General features: G+C 48.3%; 1 protein-coding gene across 3 annotated transcripts; it reads left to right on the top strand.

The window, feature by feature from the left end:
* Window positions 1–385: 385 nt before the first annotated feature.
* On the top strand, window positions 386–19,998 carry plppr2a (phospholipid phosphatase related 2a). 3 transcript variants are annotated; one of them, XM_078429306.1, is made up of 8 exons: window positions 386–602; window positions 2,368–2,459; window positions 5,357–5,545; window positions 6,603–6,726; window positions 8,420–8,670; window positions 13,419–13,595; window positions 15,236–15,370; window positions 18,182–19,998. In XM_078429306.1, the coding sequence occupies exons 2-8, from the start codon at window positions 2,394–2,396 to the stop codon at window positions 18,212–18,214; spliced, it is 975 nt and encodes a 324-aa protein (XP_078285432.1). In that variant the 5' UTR covers window positions 386–602; window positions 2,368–2,393; the 3' UTR covers window positions 18,215–19,998. The 3 variants fall into 3 exon arrangements, with proteins under 3 accessions (XP_078285432.1, XP_078285433.1, XP_078285431.1); XM_078429305.1 differs by having other exon boundaries at window positions 389–602; window positions 15,236–15,354; window positions 18,182–19,994; XM_078429307.1 differs by lacking the exon at window positions 15,236–15,370.
* The last annotated feature ends 2,279 nt before the right edge of the window (window positions 19,999–22,277 follow it).

Here is a 22,277-nt window from a genome sequence, read left to right as displayed (position 1 = left end):
GCTCTAGTGCTGGGCCAGGCTGTGTGCTCTAGTGCTGGGCCAGGCTGTGGGAAGGGGTGATGTTCTGGGCACCACCATCTATCTCATTGCGGGGGTCGGACCAGCACCAGGGCCCGGGTTAGTGGGGCCGGGGTCGGGGTCGGGGGGGAGATAGAGGCGCCGTGGGACAGGAGACCAGTCTAGAGCTGACAGACACCTCGCTGTGTGGGAGACGTGACCCGAATACAGAAGCGCCGCTCCCTGCATCGGACCGGGGTTTAGGGGGAGAGGGAGGGGGAGAGAGGAGGGGGGAGGAGAGGAGAGGAGAGGGGGGAGGAGAGAGGAGAGGAGAGGGGGGAGAGGAGGGGAGAGGGGGGAGAGGGGGGAGGAGAGAAGACAGAGGGGAGGAGAGGAGAGGAGAGGGGAGGAAACGAGAGAGGAGAGGTGAGGGAAGGAGAGAGGAGAGGTGAGGGAAGGAGAGAGGAGAGGAGAGGAGAGGAGAGAGAGGGGAGAGAGGAAGGGAGAGGGAGAGAGGAGAAGAGAGAGGAGAGAGGAAAGAGGAAAGGAGAGGAGGGGGGGGGAGGAGAGGAGAGGAGAGGAGAGGAGATGTGTGCGGTGTGAAGGTAAGCCTACAATCCCATGGTTGTCTCTTGTCGCCTCCACAGTTTATCCCCGGGCGGTGGCTGTAAACAAAGGCGTGAATGGGGCCCCGGGACAAGGGGGGGGGGGGCCGGGACTGGTACAAGGGGGGCCCGGGACAGGGGGGGGCCGGGACAGGCCCGGGACAGGGGGGGGGGGCCGGGACAGGCCCGGGACAGGGAGGGGGGGCCGGGACAGGGGGGGGCCGGGACAGGCCCGGGACAAGGGGGGGCCCGGGACACTGGGCGTTGAAGTGCCATCTTCATTGGCATTGGGGGGGGGGGGGGGGGAGGGGCGAGGGGAGGGGGAGGGAAGAGGACATGAGGGGAGAGGGGGAGATGAGGGGGGAGAGGGAAGAGGAGATGAGGGGAGAAGAGGGAAGAGGAGAGGAGGGGATGAGGAGAGATGAGAGGAGGGGAGATGAGGGGAGGGGAGATGAGGGGAGGAATGGGCAGGGGAGGGGAGTGGAGACGAGGGGAGAGGTGGCCGAGAGAGGTTTTAATTTTTGATTTAAAAGGAATGGGCGGCAGTACTGAGGGAGTGCCAGTTAACCTACAAACCTGCACGTCTTTGGAGTGTGGGGGGAAACCGGAGCACCCGGAGAAAACCCACGCGGTCACGGGGAGAACGTACAAACTCCGTACAGACAGCACCCCGTGGTCAGGATGGAGCCCGGGTCGCTGGCCCTGTGAGGCAGCAACTCTACCACATTTGGGATCAAGAGGGTTGAGCTGAGACTTGTTGAAATGTAGAGGGGAGCAGAAGGGCAGGGTAGGGTTTAGAGGCTAAAGTGGAGTGCTGAGGGGGGGGGGAGAGGAGAGGTAAAGTGTGGGCGAGGTGAGGTGAACCTTGTGCCTTCACACACCCAACCAGTTACCACCAAACAAGGGTTCAAATCTAGGCCTTGGCTCCTCAAATGTATTTATCTTCTCTGACTATCAACGTACCAGTGTAATACTGGGGCAGATCATTTAAACAAAGGTCAGTCTTTATTGAAGATAGACACAAAATGCTGGAGTAACTCAGCGGGACAGGCAGCATCTCTGGAGAGAAGGAATGGGTGACGTTTCGGGTTCAGACCCTTCTTCTTCAATGCTGAGTTACTCCAGCATTTTGTGTCTATCTTTGGTGTAAATCAGCATCTGCAGTTCCTTCCAACACATTCAGTCTCAAACAATCAGGCCGTCTCTCAGCCTGAAGAAGGGTCCCGACCCTAAACCTCGCCTATCCATGTTCTCCAGGGATGCTGCCTGACCTGTTGAGTTACTCCAGCACTTTGTGTCTTTTTGTGTAAACCAGCATCTGCAGTTCCCTGTGTCTCCATCTCTCAACCTTTCTTGTCTAAGAAGGAACTGCAGAAGGTGGTTTAAACCGAAGAAAGACACAAAGTGCCGGAGTAACTCAGCATTAAAGAAGGGTCTGAACCCGAAACGTCACCCATTCCTTCTCTCCAGAGATGCTGCCTGTCCCGCTGAGTTACTCCAGCATTTTGTGTCTATCTTCAATAAAGACTGACCTTTGTTTAAATTATCTGCCCCAGTGTTACACTGGTACGTTGATAGTCTTTTCAGGAGAGTGAGGTTAGTGTAAGTTAGGGGAGTGAAAAGTTAAGATGGTTGACCTTGCTCTCTCTACTGAGAATAGGCCCAAGAGATGTGATTGCTCCATGTAATCCAATTGTCCCGGCTGCCCTTTACTAGATGCTGTTACAAACATGATTCACAAACACACTGCCATGTTCTCTTTCAGATCAGGAGAACCCAACGCTGTCAAAGATGCCTCGCGAAGAGAAAGACATCCGTCGGAGTGTCTCCATCATTCCCTGCTTCCTGACCATTGAGGTGCGTTTGATTCAAGGAATGTTGCCATGTCAAGTCAAGTTTATTTGTCACATACACATACACGATGTGCAGTGAAATGAAAGTGGCAATGCCTGCGGGTTGTGCACAAAAAAGAATTACAGTTACAGCATATAAATAAAGTTAATAAGTTACTATAGTGTAGACAAAAATGTAGTCTCTGGAGTTATAAAAGTTGACAGTCCTGATGGCCTGTGGGAAGAAACTCCGTCTCATCCTCTCGGTTTTCACAGCGTGACAGCGGAGGCGTTTGCCTGATCGTAGCATCTGGAACAGTCCGTTGCTGGGGTGGCAGGGGTCCCTCATGATCTTGCTTGCTCTGGATCTGCACCTCCTGATGTATAGGTCCTGCAGGGGGACGAGTGTAGTTCCCATGGTGCGTTCTGCCGAACGCACTACTCTCTGCAGGGCCATCCTGTCCTGGGCAGAGCTGTTCCCAAACCAGACTGTAATGTTGCTGGACAGGATGCTCTCTACAGCCCCAGAGTAGAAGCAATGAAGGATCCTCAGAGACACTCTGAATTTCCTCAGCTGTCTAAGGTGGTAAAGGCGCTGCTTTGCCTTACCCACCAGTGCGGCAATGTGCGTTGTCCATGTCAGATCCTCTGTGATGCGGACTCCCAAGTATTTAAAGCTGCTCACCCTATCCACAGTAGACCCATTTATCTCCAGTGGCGTGTACGTCCTTGGATGTTGAGCCCTTCTAAAGTCCACAATCAGCTCCTTCGTTTTAGTGACATTCAAGAGGAGGCTATTGTCCTGACACCAGAGTGCCAGATCAGCCACCACCTCCCGGTAGGGCAGGCCTTCTCATTGTTGTTCATAAGTCCTGGGCACAGAATTAGGCCATTCGGCCCATCAAGTCTACCCCGCCGATGACACTAAAAGCTGGAGTAACTCAGTGAGAAAGCCAGCATCTCTGGAGACAAAGACTCAGAGTCTGAGGAAGGGTCTTGACCCGAAACGTCACCCATTCCTTCTCTCCAGAGATGCTGCCTGTCCCGCTGAGTTACTCCAGCTCTTAGTGTCTATCTTCGTAATTAATATGCCCTTATTTTAGTCTCATTTTGTTTCCCTCGTTGCTTATTTCTTTCCTCTTACTGAAATCATCTTATTTCTCATTCTCCACCCTCTCTGCTTTCAGCTTTTGTATTTTTCTGCCAGGTTCACCCACATGTTTACTTTAATTTGTGTTTACCTACATTTCTCCTTTTGTTCATTCTTTTTAGCTTGGCATTTCTCCACTCCTCTGCTTTAAGTTCTCATTTTGACTCAATGATCCTTTCTCTCTTTCTCTGCAACTTTCTCTCTATATTTCACTCTCTCTCTATTCTCTCTCCCTACCTCCCTCTCTCAACCTCCCTCTCTAGCTCTCTCTCTTTACCCCTCTCTCTCTTTACCTCTCCACCTCTCTACTTTATCTACCTCCCTCTCTATCTCCCTCTCTACCTCCCTCTCTACCTCCCTCTTTAGCTCTCTATCTTTACCCCTCTCTCTCTTTACCTCTCTACCTCTCTATTTCTCTCTACCTTTCTACTTTATCTACCTCCCTCTCTACCTCCCTCTCTACCTCTCTACCTCCCTCTCTACCTCCCTCTCTACCTTTCTCTCTCTCCCCCTCTCTCCCTCCCCTTGCTCCCCCTCTCTCTCTCCTTTTTTCCCCCTCTATATCTCTGCCTCTCTCTCGACTCTCTCCATATATATCTCCTCTTTGTCTCTCTACATCTCTCCCCCTCACTACCTCTTCCTCTCTTTCGACCTCTTTCTCTCTACCTCTCTCTCCATATATATAACATATAACAATAACATATAACATATAACAACTACAGCATGGAAACAGGCCTGTCCGGCCCTACCAGTCCACGCCGACCATTCTCCCTGACCTAGTCTCATCTACCTGCACTCAGACCATAACCCTCCAATCCCCTCTTATCCATATACCTATCCAATTTACTCTTAAATAATAAAATCGAGCCAGCCTCCACCACTTCCACCGGAAGCCCATTCCAGACAGCCACAACCCTCTGAGTAAAGAAGTTCCCCCTCATGTTACCCCTAAACCTTTGTCCCTCAATTCTGAAGCTATGTCCCCTTGTTGGAATCTTCCCCACTCTCAAAGGGAAAAGCCTACCCACGTCAACTCTGTCCGTCCCTCTCAAAATTTTAAAAACCTCTATCAAGTCCCCCCTCAACCTTCTACGCTCCAAAGAATAAAGACCCAACCTGTTCAACCTCTCTCTGTAGCCTAAGTGCTGAAACCCAGGCAACATTCTAGTAAATCTCCTCTGTACCCTCTCCATTTTGTCGACATCCTTCCTATAATTTGGCGACCAGAACTGCACACCATACTCCAGATTCGGCCTCACCAATGCCCTGTACAATTTCAACATTACATCCCAACTTCTATACTCGATGCTCTGATTTATAAATGCAAGCATACCAAACGCCTTCTTCACCACCCTATCCACATGAGATTCCACATTCAGGGAACAATGCACAGTTATTCCCAGATCCCTCTGTTCCACTGCATTCCTCAATTCCCTACCATTTACCCTGTACGTCCTATTTTGATTTGTCCTACCAAAATGCAGCACCTCACACTTATCAGCATTAAACTCCATCTGCCATCTTTCAGCCCACCCTTCCAAAAGGCCCAAGTCTCTCTGTAGACTTTGAAAATCTACCTCACTATCAACTACTCCACCTATCTTAGTATCATCTGCATATTTACTAATCCAATTTGCCACACCATCATCCAGATCATTAATGTAAATGACAAAACTTGTCTCTTGTCTCTCTGTCTCTCTACGTCTCTCTCCCCCCCACCCCACCTCGCCCTTCCCCTGCTGCTTCCCCACTGACACCATGTTGTGTTTCAGCTACTGATCATGGTTGGGATGGTGCTGCTGACGTACTACTTTGAGTTCACGGACACATTCGCTGTGCACCGACAGGGCTTCTTCTGCTACGACAGTGCGTACATGAAGCCATACCCTGGGCCAGAGGAGACCAGTGTCCTCCCACCAGTCCTGCTTCAATCATTGGCTTCAGCCATTCCCATGGCAACAGTAAGAACCATTTTCATATTCATTTTCACGCTAAATATTTGCTTTATTCTCTGATTTCAACTACTTTCCCTGATCTCAATCAGTTTCTCTGATTTCAACTAGCTTCCCTGATTTCTACGAGTTTCTCTGATTTCAACAAGTTTCTCTGATTTCAACTACTTTCCCTGATTTCAACCAGTTTCTCTGATTTCAACCAGTTTCTCTGATTTCAACTAGCTTCCCTGATTTCTACCAGTTTCTCTGATTTCAACTAGTTTCCCTGATTTCAACCAGTTTCTGATTTCAACTAGCTTCCCTGATTTCAACCAGTTTCTCTGATTTCAACTAGTTTCCCTGATTTCAACCAGTTTTTCTGATTTCAACCAGTTTCTCTGATTTCAACTAGTTTCCCTGATTTCAACTAGTTCCCCTGATTTCAACTAGTTTCCCTGATTTCAACTAGTTTCTCTCAGAAAAATAGGTGCAGTAGGCCATTTGGCCCTTCGAGCCAGCACCGCCATTTAATATGATCATGGCTGATCGTCCGGAATCAGTACCCCATTCCTGCTTTCTCCCCATAATCCCTGGATTCCGTTAGCCCGAAGAGCTACATCTAACTCTCTCTTGAAAACATCCAGTGAATCGGCCTCCACTGCCTTCTGTGGCAGAGAATTCCACAGATTCACAACTCTCTGAGTAAAAAAGGTTTTCCTCATCTCAGTCCTAAATGGACGAACCCTTATTCTCTGATTTCAACTAGTTCCTCTGATTTCAACTAGTTTCTGTGATTTCAACTAGTTTCTCTGATATTAACTAGCTTCAATAGGATTAACAAACTCATCAGGAAGGCTGGCTCTGTCTTGGGGTTGGAGTTGGATTCATAGGAGGTGGTCTTGTAGGGGAGGATGTTCCTCAAACTGCGGAGCATTCTGGACAATCCAGCTCACCCCCTCCATGACACACTGGTCAACCTGAGGAGCACCTTCAGTAACAGACTGGTCCCACCAAGACTTGTGGACATCTCGAAGTGTGTTTGTGTTGTGAAGAAGCAGCAAACTCCTGTGCTTTTCTCTTGCAGATCGTTGTGGGCGAGTTGGCCGCCTTTGCCTTTCAGACGGAGTTTGTGCGTCGCGAGTGGACCATAGTCACGGCAGACTGCTGCACGCTCAACCCTCTGGTCCGCAGGGTCATCAGGTTCTTGGGTCGGTCTGGCTTCATCTCCACTCCGCGGCGTTGCTCTGCTCTCCCGGCAGCAGGAGGTTCAGATTAGTTCAGTTCAGTCCATAGGTTCATAAGTGATAGGAACAGAATTAGGCCATTTGGCCCACCAAGTCTACTCTACCATTCAATCATGGCTGATCTATCTCTCCCTCCCAACCCCATTCTCCTGCCTTCTCCCCATAACCCCTGACACCCGCACTAATCAAGAATCTATCTATCTCTGCCTTAAAAAATATCCATTGACTTGGCCTCCACAGCCTTCTGTGGCAATGAATTACACAGATTCACCACCCTCTGACTAAAGAAATTCCTGCTCATCTCCCTCCTAAAATAAACATACTAGACTCTCCCACTAGTGGAAACATCCTCTCCACATCCACTCTATCCAGGCCTTTCACTATTCAGTAAGTATCAATGAGGTCCCCCCTCATTCTTCTAAACTCCAGCGAGTACAGGCCCAGTGCCCACAAACGCTCATCATATGTTAACCCACCCATTCCTGGGAACATTCTCGTAAACCTCCACTGGACCCTCTCCAGAGCCAGCACATCGTTCCTCAGATAAGGGGCAACAAAATTGCTCATAATATTCCAAATCGGCCTGACCAGCGCCTTATAGAGCCGCAACATTACATCCCTGTTTTTTGTATTCTAGCCCTCCTGAAATCAATGCTAGCATTGCGTTTGCCTTCCTTACTATCGATTCGACTTGCAAATTAGTTTGGGTTATTTTATTGTCATGTGTACCGAGGTACAGTGAAAAGCTTTTGTCGTTTGGCCCATATCCCCCTAAACTGCTCTATCCATGTAAATGTTTCTTAAATGTTGGGGTAGTCCCTGCCTTAATTATCTCCTCCAGCAGCTCTTTCCATACACCCACCAGCCCTCAGATTCCTATTAGATCTTTCCCCCACCTCACCTTAAACCAATTTATTCACAAAATGCTGGAGTAACTCAGCAGGTCAGGCAGCATCTCGGGACAGAAGGAATGGGTGACGTTTCGGGTCGAGACCCTTCTCTCCCGAGATGCTGCCTGACCTGCTGAGTTACTCCAGCATTTTGTGAATAAATCGATTTGTACCAGCATCTGCAGTTATTTTCTTATATCACCTTAAACCTATGTCCTCTGGTTCTCGATTCCCCTACTCTGGGCAAGAGACTCTGTGCATCTACCCGATCTATTCCTCTTATGATTTTGTACATCTCTATAAGGTCACCGCTCATTCTCCTGCGCTCCAAGGATCAGGCAGCATCTCTGGAGAACATGGATAGGTGGCGTTTCGAGATACAGCGCGGAAATAGGCCCCATCGGCCCACCGGGTCCGCGCCGACCAGCGATCCCCGCACACTAACACTATCCCACACCCACTAGGGACAATGTTTACATTTACCAAACCAATTAACCGACAAACCTGTACGTCTTTGGAGTGTGGGAGGAAACCGAAGATCTCGGAGAAAGCCGACGCAGGTCACGGGGAGAACGTACAAACTCCGTACAGACGGCACCCGTAGTCGGGATCGAACCCGGGACTCCGGCGCTGCATTCGCTGTAAGGCAGCAACTCTACCGCTGCGCCACCGTGACCGCACTTCTGACTCAGATGTTGTGGTTGTTCTTCTGATACAGATGTTGTTGTTTCGTTGCTGTTCGTCGCTAACCTTGATTTCTATCGCAGGTGTGTACACGTTTGGACTCTTTGCCACGGATATATTTGTGAATGCGGGGCAAGTGATCATGGGGAGCCCCACCCCACATTTCCTCACCGTCTGTCGACCCAACTACACGGCCCTGGGCTGTCACCAGCCCTCACAGTTCATCGCCTCCCCAGAAGCCTGCACTGGAAGCCCAAGCGTGGTGTCCAACGCCCGACGAGCCTTCCCTTGCAAAGACGCGGCCCTCAGCATGTACGCTGCCATCTACACAGTGGTGAGTTCGATCCTTGACTAGTACGGGTGTCAGCGGCTCTGGAGAGTGAAAGGCCTGGGAAGTGTGGATGTGGGGAGTATAAGAAAATAACTGCAGATGCTGGTACAAATCGAAGGTATTTATTTACAAAATGCTGGAGTAACTCGGCAGTAACAGGGCGGCACGGTAGCGCAGCGGTAGAGTTGCTGCTTTACAGCGAATGCAGCGCCGGAGACTCAGGTTCGATCCTGACTACGGGCGCTGTACTGTAAGGAGTTTGTACGTTCTCCCCGTGACCTGCGTGGGTTTTCTCCGAGATCTTCGGTTTCCTCCCACACTCCAAAAACGTACAGGTATGTAGGTTAATTGGCTGGGTAAATGTAAAAATTGTCCCTAGTGGGTGTAGGATAGTGTTAATGTACGGGGATCGCTGGGCGGCACGGACTTGGAGGGCCGAAAAGGCCTGTTTCCGGCTGTATATATATGATATGATATGATGATATAACTCAGCAGGTCAGGCAGCATCTCAGGAGAAGCGTCTGAAGAAGGGTCTCGACCCGAAACGTCACCCATTCCTTCTCTCCCGAGATGCTGCCTGACCTGCTGAGTTACTCCAGCATTTTGCGAATAAATACCGTGGATGTGGGGAGGATGTTTCCACTAGTGGGAGAGTCGAGGACAGGGGTTCCCAACCTTTCCCGTTTACCCCTTTGCAACTTTTCAAAACTAAATTTACCCCCCACCCTGTTTTGTTCGGTAATTTGAGTTTACACTTCTGTCATTATAAAGCAACTGACAAAGGGGAAATTTTAAAATACTGTTTTTAACATTATTATTTTAAGTTCAAATAACAATAATAAAAGCACAGAACAACGTTATTTCACTTATTTACGAACAACTAATGATGCACAGATATCAGAACCAAACACAGTCAGTCAATGAGATCACATCAAACAACATTTCTACCTCTAAACTAAATAAAAGTTTAATAAAAATTATTTTAAATTTCAAATCTCCCCGGTGGGACAAATAAAGGAATATATTAATTGAAAAAAAATTATGTACAAATCCAGAATCAACAAATTTACCCCCTGGGAGTACGTTTAAGGGACTGTCCCAGTTTAGGCGATTTTAAGGCGACTGCCGGCGACTGTCAAAGTCGTAGCAGATCGCCAAACTTTTCTTTTACCCGATGACAATGACCGCGACAATGCCGAGTCAGGTCGAGATTACAGTGTCTTCGGAAACATCACGAAATTCCCACGCTGTCAATGGTTTTCCGGCTTCCTAATTTTCCTTTAAATCACTGACAAGTCGGTAAGTACTTGGGAGTTTTGAATTATAACATCTTGTATGGGTTACTTAAAAACCAAGCTTCACTGTAACAAGGAATAAACAGGATTTACTTCCAGTTTACTAATAGCTATATTAAACAAAATAATTTAATAAGTGGTTAAGTGGATTTTTGTGAAAAGTGTGTGGGCATTCTTTGAAAATGTACGGGAGATGCATATCTGGTTTCTGGGTTGCATATCTGGGTTGGGAGCCCACTTTAAATGTAATGGCTGATGGCCATAAACATCACGAAAATTCCCATGCTTACCTGACCGTCAAACTGTCGCCTCCAATCTACCTGTCAAATGTCCCGACGATAAATAAATTGGTTAACCACAAGCATTTTATGATATTTTGAAATTACTTTACTTATTTTTATATTATGTGCTTCTAAACGCATCTAAGAGAAACTAGCAAACCTGGGGACAGCATGCGACAGCGCCCGCAATAAGCAACGATACCTGGCGACAAGCCAGCTGTCGCTGAGAAATTTCACTCCGGATGATTTCTCAGCGACGTGCTGAGATCCACTATGATCTTTGGAAGATTCCTCACGATCATGCCCGCGACACCCAGCGAACTGTCGGCGACAGCCTAGTCGCTGGCAGTCGCCTAAAGTGGGACAAGCCCTTTATCCCAGGTTGGGAACCCTTGGTCTAGGACTAGATATCACGGCTTCAAAATGAAAGGACGTTCTTTTAAGAAGGAGATGAGGAGAAATATCTTTAGTCCGATTGTGGTGAATCTGTGGAACTCTTTGCCACAGAAGGCTGTGGAGGCCAGGTCAGTGGATATTTTTAAGGCAGAGATAGATAGATTCTTGGGTGTCAGGGGTTTAGATTTTTAGATTTAGAGATACAGCGCGGAAACAGGCCCTTCGGCCCACCGAATCCGCACCGCCCAGCGATCCCCGCACATTAACACTATCCTACACCCACTAGGGACAATTTTTACATTTACCCTGCCAATTAACCTACATACCTGTACGTCTTTGGAGTGTGGGAGGAAACCGAAGATCGCGGAGAAAACCCACGCAGGTCACGGGGAGAACGTACAAACTCCGTACAGACGGCGCCCGTAGTCAGGATCGAACCTGAGTCTCCGGCGCTGCATTCGCTGTAAGGCAGCAACTCTACCGCTGCGCCACCGTGCCGCCCGTGGGGAGAAGGCAGGAGAATGGGGTTGGGAGAGATAGATCAGCCACGATTGAATGGCGGAGTGGACTTGATGGGCCGAATGGCCTAATTCTACTCCTATCCCTTATGACCCTGTGTGTGGATTTTCTCCAGGTGCTCCACTCTCCACCCACGCTCCAAATGGTGCATGTTTGCAGGTGAATTGGTTTTGGTAAAATTGTAAATTGTTCCACGTGTGTAGGGAATGGATGGGAATGTGGGATAGCAAGAATATGCAGGTCGCATGCTGCAAAATGTTGACACCCTTCTCAAAACAGCAGCGCCCATTAGTATACAGGTGGACAATACATCTGTGTTGGCCTCGCTTGCTACGACAATGTCTTCCCTGGTGTAGAACCTCATCATGTGTAGGAAGGGACTGCAGATGTTGATTTACACCGAAGATAGACACAAAATGCTAGAGTATCTCAGTGGGGCAGGCAACATCTGTGGAGAAAAGGAATAGGTTTCGGGTCAAAACCTTTCTCCAAACTTTTGGGTCAGTCCTTCAGATAGTCTGATGAAGGGTCTCGACACGAAACATCAGCTGTCACAGTCTGTCTCTATCTGAAGAAGGGACTTGACCCTAAACATCACCTATTCCTTTTCTCCGGCACGGTAGCGCAGCGGTAGAGTTGCTGCTTTACAGCGAATGCAGCGCCGGAGACTCAGGTTCGATCCTGACTACGGGTGCTGCACTGTAAGGAGTTTGTACGTCCTCCCCGTGACCTGCGTGGGTTTTCTCCGAGATCTTCGGTTTCCTCCCACACTCCAAAGACGTACAGGTATGTAGGTTAATTGGCTGGGTAAAATGTAAAAATTGTCCCTAGTGTGTGTAGGATAGTGTTAATGTGCGGGGATCGCTGGGCGGCACGGACTTGGTGGGCCGAAAAGGCCTGTTTCCGGCTGTATATATATGATATGATATGATGATATTCCAGCATTTTGTGTCTATCTTTGGAGAACTTCATCAGTTTAGATTAGAGATACAGCAGGGAAATAGTGTAGGAAGGAACCGCAGATGCTGGTTTATACCAAAGATAGACACAAAGTGCTGGAGTAACTCAGCGGGTCAGGCAGCATCTCTGGAGAAAAGGAATGGGGACCTATTGATTGATTGATTGATTGATCGATCAATTTCCAGAGATGCTGACTGACCCGCTGAGTTACTCCAGCATTTTGTGCCTATCTTCAGCATGGAAACAGGCCCTGGTTGAACTTTATTACCTTCCATCACAGTGAGGAATTTGGATTCCGCAGCGGTGGATGTTTATGTTAAATTTTATTTTACGTGGCTGTGTGTCTTGTTGCTTTTTACTTAGTATGGCTGTACGGTAACTCAAATTTCACTGTACCTTAATTAGACAATAGACAATGGACAATAGGTGCAGGAGGAGGCCATTTGGCCCTTTGAGCCAGCACCACCATTCAATGTGATCATGGCTGATTATTCTCAATCAGTACCCCGTTCCTGCCTTCTCCCCATACCCCCTGACTCCGCTATCCTTAAGAGCTCTATCTAGCTCTCTCTTGAATGCATTCAGAGAATTGGCCTCCACTGCCTTCTGAGGTAGAGAATTCCACAGATTCACAACTCTCTGACTGAAAATGTTTTTCCTCATCTCAGTTCTAAATGACCTACCCCTTATTCTTAAACTGTGGCCCCTTGTTCTGGACTCCCCCAACATTGGGAACATGTTTCCTGCCTCTAACGTGTCCAACCCCTTAATACTCATGAGATCTCCTCTCACCCTTCTAAATTCCAGTGTATACAAGCCCAGTCGCTCCAGTCTTTCAGCATACGACAGTCCCGCCATTCCGGGAATTAACCTAGTAAACCTACGCTGCACGCCCTCAGTTGCAAGAATATCCTTCCTCAAATTTGGAGACCAAAACTGCACACAGTACTCCAGGTGAGGTCTCACTAGGGCCCTGTACAACTGCAGAAGGACCCCTTTGCTCCGATACTCAACTCCTCTTGTTATGAAGTGGTACATGAGACAATAAATTGATCTTGATCTTGAAGTCGTGAGTGAATTTCCTTGCTGTGTCCACACACGGTTGCAAGTGTCCTCTTCCATCAAGGATTGATATTATCATTCCACTCTGCTAGAACCCGCTGCTGCCTCGTTGCGACTGTGAAGCCGGGTGGTCTGGCCCTGGCGGTGTGAGCCACCAGTGGGCGTTGGTGGTGACGCTGAGAGGTCTTTGGTGTCCGGCTGGTTTTGCAGTGTGATTGAAGCTTCTTGTTGTCCACAGATGTACGTCACCATTATGTTCCGGGCCAAGGGCACGCGACTGACCAAGCCAGTGGTGTGTCTCACGCTCCTATGCCTGACCTTCCTCACGGGCGTGGTGCGCGTGTCCGAACACCGCAACCATTGGTCGGACGTGCTGGTGGGCTTCGTCACCGGGGCCGCCATCGCCGTGTTTTTGGTAAGTGCCCAGATTGTACAGATCGATTGGAAGGAAACAGGCCCTTCAGCCCACCGAGTCCACACCGATCACCCCATTCGCGCCAGTTCCACGCTATCCCACATTCCCATCCACTCCCTACACACTAAGGGGAAACGTGCAGAAGGCCGCACGGTCGTAGAGGCGTTAGAGGAAACCAGAGCACCCTTCAGAAACCTACACCGTCCACAGGGGCCGATTAGGAGAAGGGGAGATGCAACAAGACCTGGGTGTCGTGGTGCACCAGTCATTGAAAGTAGGCATGCAGGTGCAGCAGGCAGTGAAGAAAGCGAATGGTATGTTGGCATTCATAGCGAGGGGATTTGAGTATAGGAGCAGGGAGGTTCTGCTGCAGTTGTACAGGGCCTTGGTGAGACCACACCTGGAGTATTGCGTACAGTTTTGGTCTCCTAATCTAAGGAAATACATTCTTGCCATAGAGGGAGTACAGAGAAGGTTCACCAGATTGATTCCTGGGATAGCAGGACTTTCATATGAAGAAAGACTGGATAGACTCGGCTTGTACTCGCTGGAATTTAGAAGATTGAGGGGGGATCTTATAGAAACTTACAAAATTCTTAAGGGGTTGGACAGGCTAGATGCAGGAAGATTGTTCCCGATGTTGGGGAAGTCCAGAACAAGGGGTCACAGTTTAAGGATAAGGGGGAAGTCTTTTAGGACCGAGATGAGAACGTTTTTTTTCACACAGAGAGTGGTGAATCTGTGGAATTCTCTGCCACAGAAGGTAGTTGAGGCCAGTTCATTGGCTATATTTAAGAGGGAGTTAGATGTGGCCCTTGTGGCTAAAGGGATCAGGGGGTATGGAGAGAAGGCAGGTACGGGATACTGAGTTGGATGATCAGCCATGATCATATTGAATGGCGGTGCAGGCTCGAAGGGCCGAATGGCCTACTCCTGCACCTATTTTCTATGTTTCTATGTTTCTAGAACGTGCAAACTCCACACAGACAGCACCGGAGGTCAGGATCGAACCCGGGTCTCTGGCATGCAAGGCAGCAACTCGACCAACTGTGCCACTGAGCTGCCTTTAGACTGTAGAGATACAGCACGGAAACAGGCCCTTTGGCCCACCGAGTTCGCGTTTAAGGGTCTCGACCCAAAATGTCACCCATTCCTTCTCTCCTGAGATGCTGCCTGACCTCAAGTCAAGTCAAGTCTATTTGTCACATTCACATACACGATGTGCAGTGAAATGAAAGTGGCAATGCCTGCGGATTGTGCAAAAAAAGAATTACAGTTACAGCATATAAATTAAAGTTAATACGGAGAAGACAAAATTTAGTCCCTGGAGTTATAAAAGTTAACAGTCCTGATGGCCTGTGGGAAGAAACTCCGTCTCATCCTCTCCGTTTTCACAGCGTGACAGCGGAGGCACTTGCCTGACCGTAGCGACTGCAACAGTCCGTTACTGGGGTGGCCGGGGAGTTACCTGCTGAGTTACTCCAGCATTTTGTGTGTGCCTTCGATTTGAACCAGCATCTGCAGTTATTTTCCTTCACTTGGTACCATGTTTGGCACAGACATCGTGGGCCGGGGAGCCTATTGCTGTGCTGTACTACATTCTGCTGCATGTTCTGAGACTCTTCAATGACTTCCCACAGGTCTGCTGCGTGGTCCATAAGTTTAAAGGGAAGAACCCTGTTTGTAAGAAGGTGGGGACGTTCTCGAAACCTGTGTGCGCAATGCTCACCCTGCCCTGTGTGGAAAGTCCACTAGAAAAGTTAAGTGTTGTTCAGGTAAGAGGTCGACACCAAAATGCGAGCGGGCGGGTTGCCAGCCAAGGGCGGCCTGCCTTTGCCCGGCTGTGCGGACGAAGGAGGATCTGAGGGTGTGGTGGACAATCCGCTCTCCGATCCTGCATCTCTTCAGGACCAGCACCGTAAATCAGATCTAAATATGAAATATCTCCAGTTATCCCACTCATGCTTCCACAAATATACACAAGGAATATACATAAGGCCACAAGGAATAGAAACATAGAAAAATAGGTGCAGGAGTAGGCCATTTGGCCCTTCGAGCCTGCACCGCCATTCAATATGATCATGGCTGATCATCCAACTCAGTATCCCGTACCTGCCTTCTCTCCATACCCCCTGATCCCTTTAGCCACAAGGGCCACATCTAACTCCCTCTTAAATATAGCCAATGAATTGGCCTCAATAGGAGCAGAATTAGGCCATTCGGCCCATCAAGTCCACTCCGCCATTCAATCATGGCTGATCTATCTCTGCCTGCTGACCCAATTCTCCTGCCTTCTCCCCATAACCTCTGACACCCGCACTAATCAAGAATCTATCTATCTCTGCCTTAAATATATCCATTGACTTGGCCTCCACAGCCTTCTGTTGCAATGAATTCCACAGATTCACCACCCTCTGACTAAAGAAATTCCTGCTCGTCTCCCTACTAAAGGAACGTCCTTTAATTCTGAGGCTGTGGCCTCTGGTCCTAGACTCCCACTCATGGAAACATCCTCTCCACAGCTAGGAATTCCACAGATTTACCACCCTCTGACTAAAGAAAGTGTTTATGTTTCACATTTTATGCATATATATTGGTGGCTTGTGTACAAGTTTACAGTGGTCCTTTTGAAGATTGACGTTCCCCACTCTCTCATTAGTCAATAAATGCTCCACTCTTCGCTTAGTTTTTGTCACAGGTAACAGTGAAAAGATTTTTGTTGCATGCTATCACAAGTTATAGGAGCAGAATTAGGCCATTCGGCCCATCGGGTCCACTCCGCCATTCAATCATGGCTGATCTCTGCCTCCTAATCCCATTTCCCTGCCTTCTCCCCATAACCCTTGACACCTGTACTTATCAAGAATTTGTCTATCTCTGCCTTAAAAATATCCACTGACTTGGCCTCCACTCCCCTCTGTGGCAATGAGTTCCAGACAGTGAACAGACTATATATGATTGCAATCAAGTCTTTCAGTGTACAGGATAAAGGGAATAACCTTTACTGCAAGATGCAGTTTAGTAAATTCAGATTAAAGATAGTCTGAAGGTCTCCAATGAGGTAGATGGTAGGTCAGGTCCACTCTCTGGTTGTGGTAGGATGGTTCAGTTGCCTGATAACAGCTGGGAAGAAACTGTCCGTGAATCTGGAGGTGTGTGTGTGTTCACACTTCTGTGCTCTTGCCTAGTGTTACATAAACCAAAAAGGGTGGCTTCACATTTTTCTATTTATTTGGTTACACCTTCATTGTGAGACTTAGAATGACTTGGGCACAGTTTCAAATTGGAGGACCCTATGTGTGGAGACCACCGTAGGGGGGGGGGGGGGGGAGGGGGAGGGGGGGAGGTGGATCACAAGATTAGCAAGTTTGCAGATGATACAAAGGTGGTTGGTTTTGCAGATCATTATCTGATGGTTGTGAAAAATTGCAGCAGGATCTTGATCGATTGGTCAAGTGGGCTGAGGAATGGTTGATGAAATTCAAAACAGAGAAATGTGAAGTGTTGCATTTTGGAAAGGGCAGGACCTACACAGTGAATGGTAGGGCTCTGGGTAGTGTTGTAGAGCAGAGGAATCTAGGAGTGCAGGTGCATGGTTCCTTGAAGGTGGAGTCAAAGGTAGATAAGGTGGTCAAAAAAGCATTTGGCACATTGACCTTCATCAGTCAGAGTATTGAGTATAGAGGTTGGGAGGTCATAATGCAGTTTAAGACGTTGGTGAGGCCGCATTTAGAGTATTGTGTTCAATTCTGGGCACCATGTTATAGGAAAGAGATCAAGCTGGAGAGGATACCGAGAAGATTTACAAGGATGGTGCCAGGACTAGAGGGTGTGAATTACTGGGAGAGGTTGAGTAGGCTGGGTCTCTATTCCTTGGAGCACAGGAGGATGAGGGGTGATCTTATAGAGGTGTATAAAATCATGAGAGGAATAGATCGGGTAGATGCACAGAATCTCTTGCCCAGAGTAGGGGAATCGAGGACCAGAGGACATAGGTTCAAGGTGAAGGGGAAAAGATTTAATAGGAAACTGAGGGGTAACTTTTTCACACAAAGGATGGTGGGTGTATGGAACAAGCTGCCAGAGGAGGTAGTTGAGGCAGGGATTACCCCAACATTTAAGAAACATTTAAGATAGGTACACGGATAGATTCATTCACAAAATGCTGGAGTAACTCAGCAGGTCAGGCAGCATCTCGGGAGAGAAGGAATGGGTGACTTTTCGGGTCGAGACCCTTCTTCAGACTGATCTGGTACATGGATCGGACAGATTTAGAGGGATATGGATCAAAGTGGGGCAGGTGGGACTAGTGTAGCTGGGACATGTTGGCCGGTGTGGGCAAGTTGGGCTGAGGGGCTTGTTTCCACACTGTATCACTCTATGACTCTATGACCTGGAGTGAGAGGGAGGAGGGGGAGAACAAAAGGAGGACCTGGCGCGGAATACTTTTTTACTTTGTTGGCGCCCTTTATGTGGCGACTATTTGCATACCTTGGGTGTGCAAGCAAAGAATTTCACTGTGACTTGGCACATGTGACAATAAAGTATTCGTTCATTCATTCATTCGTTCATTCTTTCCATTTCAGAATCGTCCAGCTGAATTCCCAGAAGGAACATGAACGCCCCTCGTGCTTCTTCCCCTCGACGCCGGATGTGTTGATCGCCACTCGGTCGGTGATGAGTGAGGTCTGAGGTCCAGACGGAGCCCAGTGTTTGTACAGTTTTGCATGAACAGCACCTTCACTCCTGTAGAGTCTAGTCATTGTCAGATTAGTAGGAACATTCCCCCTGTGCTGTCACCTGTTAGTTTCTGTTCTTCTCCTCGACCCTCTGTGCAGAACACAAGCGCCATCTCTCCGAGCAAGCACAAGACCCCAGTAGTTGTACGGCTGTGTCAACCGGTAGACCAGTCGGTGTTGCTGTTCCCCACCGGCCACACGGAGCTGAAGGTTGTAACTGGTCCTGGAGCCGAGAGAGTCTCCACTTCTGCCATAGTAACTGGACGAGGGAAGACTTCTCCGCACTTCGCCAGCCTGGGGTCTTCCAGCAGGTGGGCTCTGATCTTCAATGCTGGAACCCTGCAATATTCCTTCACCCCTCCTCGGACTGTGTGAATAAGCAGAGGCACCTTCTCAATGTTGGGTGGGAACCTGGTGGGTGCCAGTGTAGGGATCTCCTGGACCCCAGGTCAGGAATGTGTGGGATCGTCTGGATGTTCTTGGCCAGGTGGGTACCATCTGGACATCTGGTGAGGGCTGGCACAGCATCTAGGAGGGTCACACGGGTTGGTCGTCAGTTGGAGGCCTCCAGACATTGGGTGGGCATCAGCTGGGGATATTGGCTTGAATCAGATTGACATGAATACAGATCATCTATGGACATCAGATGGGGACTGTCTAAACTAGTTGGAGAATGTCTCAACTTCAGTGGCCTTGGGTAGGCTGCCTGGACTTTGCATGAGGATAATCCGGATTTGGGATAGGATCCATTCGGACATTGGGCAGGGATAAGTAGGGATGGAATAAACATTGGGTAGGAACTACCTGGCCTTTCGATGGGAACTGTCTAGGCTCCATCTGGACATTGGGAATGGGTTCATTGGACAAAGGGTGCAGTTTGACTTGGGTATGGAGCATCTGGGACCATCTTAACACTTGGTGAAGGTGCAAGGGACAAAGCATGGGGATTGCCTGAACGTCTAGTGACGGCCATCTTGGACATTACCAGACGTCAGTGTAATAGGATGCTAAGAGATTAATGCAACAACTCATGTGCTCCCCTCGAATGGCATGGGATGGCCAAGTGGTTGGTCGAGGTACGGATAGGCTGCTGATTGGACCCTCAGTCCATCACTATTGCGTGAAGATCTCGGGTAATTCTCCGGAGAGCAGTAACTTTGTGGATGTTGGTGTAATTATATGATATGGTGCAAAATATCTGCAGCTTCACCAGAATGAAGCAGTCCAGGATTGTTACTTTGGCAAACTGTGTAATAGGGGAAATCTCCGCCAAGCAGAAAGGGAGTTTGCTCCAACTCTTTGAGTTAGAAAAGGGCAGTTTTCACCCAGGTATGGTTTGCGTGTGATAGACACTCACACATCACCTCTCAGCTCCCAATGACATTATCAGTCACTGTGTCAAGCAACTATGGCAGTGGTTGGGGCAAGGTTGCTGGAGACATTGGGGAGAAGATCATTGTGAAGTGTTCCTCAGAAATGAACAAATCCCCTGGTGGGGCAGTGACTGATCTTCCCTGCCCCGTTGCAGAACATGAATCTTCATTAAATGTTGAAGTACTTTTACGGTTGGGGGAAGAAAAAAAAAAAGCAACATGTGGTTTGTGTGGATTAAATTAATAATATCATTAGAATAAAATGCATGATCGTTTCTTGGACGTGTCCAAGCACACTTAGTGGAAATGTGGACTCTGAATGGGAAGTGCCCATTTGATGGAGATACACAAACCCTAAACGGCAGTGAATGGTGAAGTATCTGTGAAGAAGATTACACTTGAGTTTGCTTGCACTCCAAGGATTCGAAAAGAAATGGCTGCAGAAATATTGAATGCAATAATCATGATTTTCCCAAGTTCATTTGATTCTCAACCATCCCCAGTTAAATGGTATGGTTTGTTACTATATTTGTCGCGTGTACTGAGGTACAGTGAAATTCATCCTTGTATACAGATCAGTACAGGTATCACAAAATGCTGGAGTAACTCAGCAGGTCAGGCAGCATCTCAGGAGGGAAGGAATGGGCGACGTTTCGGGTCGAGACCCTTCTTCAGATCAGTCTGAAGAAGGGTCTCGACCTGAAACGTCGCCCATTCCTTCTCTCCTGAGATGCTGCCTGACCCGCTGATTCACTCCAGCATTTTGTGAATAAATACCTTCGATTTGTAGCAGCATCTGCAGTTATTCTCTTATAGTACAGGTATCACTATACATAAGCACTTAGGTACATCTTAGATAAGCATCTCAGATGCAGTACAAGTGTATAGCAGTGGTACACTGAGTCGCCAATTTGGCATCATTACCAAGTCCCAGTAGTTGTAAGTGCAGGGGTCGTGATCTGACCATGAAGGTCTGTTGCCCTGGCCAAGTGTAGCCGTGGTGTCCTTCACCGCTGCAGGCCGCGTGGGGTCCACGTGCTGGGCATCTGGTCCAGCCGAGCCCCAGGTTGCTGCAGGGCCTCCAACGGCCCACTCCCCCCCGACCAGGCACTGTCTCCCAATGCAACGCACAATGAAAGGCAGCAGACGTTACAGTGCTTTTTCAAGAGGGCATAGAATTGCCGATCACTAGTTACCCTGGCACCTGTTCACCATGTCATGGAATCAAGTGTTATATATGTGGTTTAAAGCACCCTTAATCATAATATAGTTGAATTATATTGTTTAAACCTTGCCCCCCAGGACTAGTTGTGCCTCAGGTGAGGCTATTCCAGGATAAGCAATGTTGACATCTACCTGACCACAAGAAGATTGCCCAGATCAAATACAATCACTTAATTACCTTCCAATCAGTCCAATTCCAAACATCAGCAAAGTTATGGAAAGTGTTATTGGATAACATGCTATCAAACTGTATTTACTCACCAACAATCTGCACACTGTGCCAAGTGTGGAGTTCACTAAGACCACGAAGCTTTGGACTTCATCTGAGCCTTGGTCCATAACAGGAGCAAAAAACTGAACTCCAGAGATGAGGTACCAGTGTAGGATGTAACTGCAGATGCAGATTTACACCAAAGAAAGACACAAAATGCTGAAGTAACTCAGCAGGTAAGGCAGCATCTCTGGAGAAGGGGAATCGGTGACGTTTCGGGTCGAAACCCGAAAAAGAGTTTTGATCCGAAACGTCACCCATTTCTTTTCTCCAGAGAAGCTGCCTGACCCGCTGAGTTACTTATCATTTTGTGTCTGTAGAAAATAGGTGCAGGAGGAGGCCATTTGGCCCTTCGAGCCAGCACCATGTCTATCTTCCATGAGGTTACAGTGTCTGTCATTGACATCAGGGCAGCAGTTCGTGGTGTGCTGCATCAAAGATCCATGATGAATCTGAAGTCAATGGGCATCAAGGGGAAACACAGCAATGGTTAGAATTATATCTCGTGCAAAGTAACGTGCAGGAAGGAACTGCAGATGCTGGTTTACACTGAAGATAGACTCAAAAAGCTGGAGTAACTCAGCGGGCCAGGCATCATCTCTGGAGAAAAGGAATCAAGGGTCTCGACCTGAAACGTCACGTATTCCTTTTCTCCAGAGATGCTGTCTGACCCGCTGAGTTACTCCAGCTTTTTGTGTCTTATCACGTACAAAGAAAGATGGTCTTGGCTGGTGGAGAACAATCATCGCAGCACGAGGACATCATTGCAGGAGTTCTTCATGACGGTGTGCGAGGCTCAACTATCTTCACTTGCTTCATCGAAGGCTTTCCATCGCACGGTCAGATATAAGGATGGTCACGGATGATTGCAGTTGTTGGATCCCAGCTGTTTACAATCTTTGTCACTGACTTGAATACAATTATCAAGTATATTCAATGTAGAAACAAGGAACTACAAGATGCCAGTTAACGCACAAAAGGACACAGAGTGCTGGAGTAACTCAGCAGGTCGGGCAGCATCTCTGGAGAAGGGTGACTTCTCGGGTTGAGCTCCGAGCCTTGAATCGTCACCTAT

This window comes from Rhinoraja longicauda, chromosome 37, assembly GCF_053455715.1.
Source record: "Rhinoraja longicauda isolate Sanriku21f chromosome 37, sRhiLon1.1, whole genome shotgun sequence".
Classification (NCBI taxonomy): Eukaryota; Metazoa; Chordata; class Chondrichthyes; order Rajiformes; family Arhynchobatidae; genus Rhinoraja; species Rhinoraja longicauda.
Note: the sequence above shows the minus strand (reverse complement) of the source record. Positions and strands in the feature narration are given on the sequence as shown.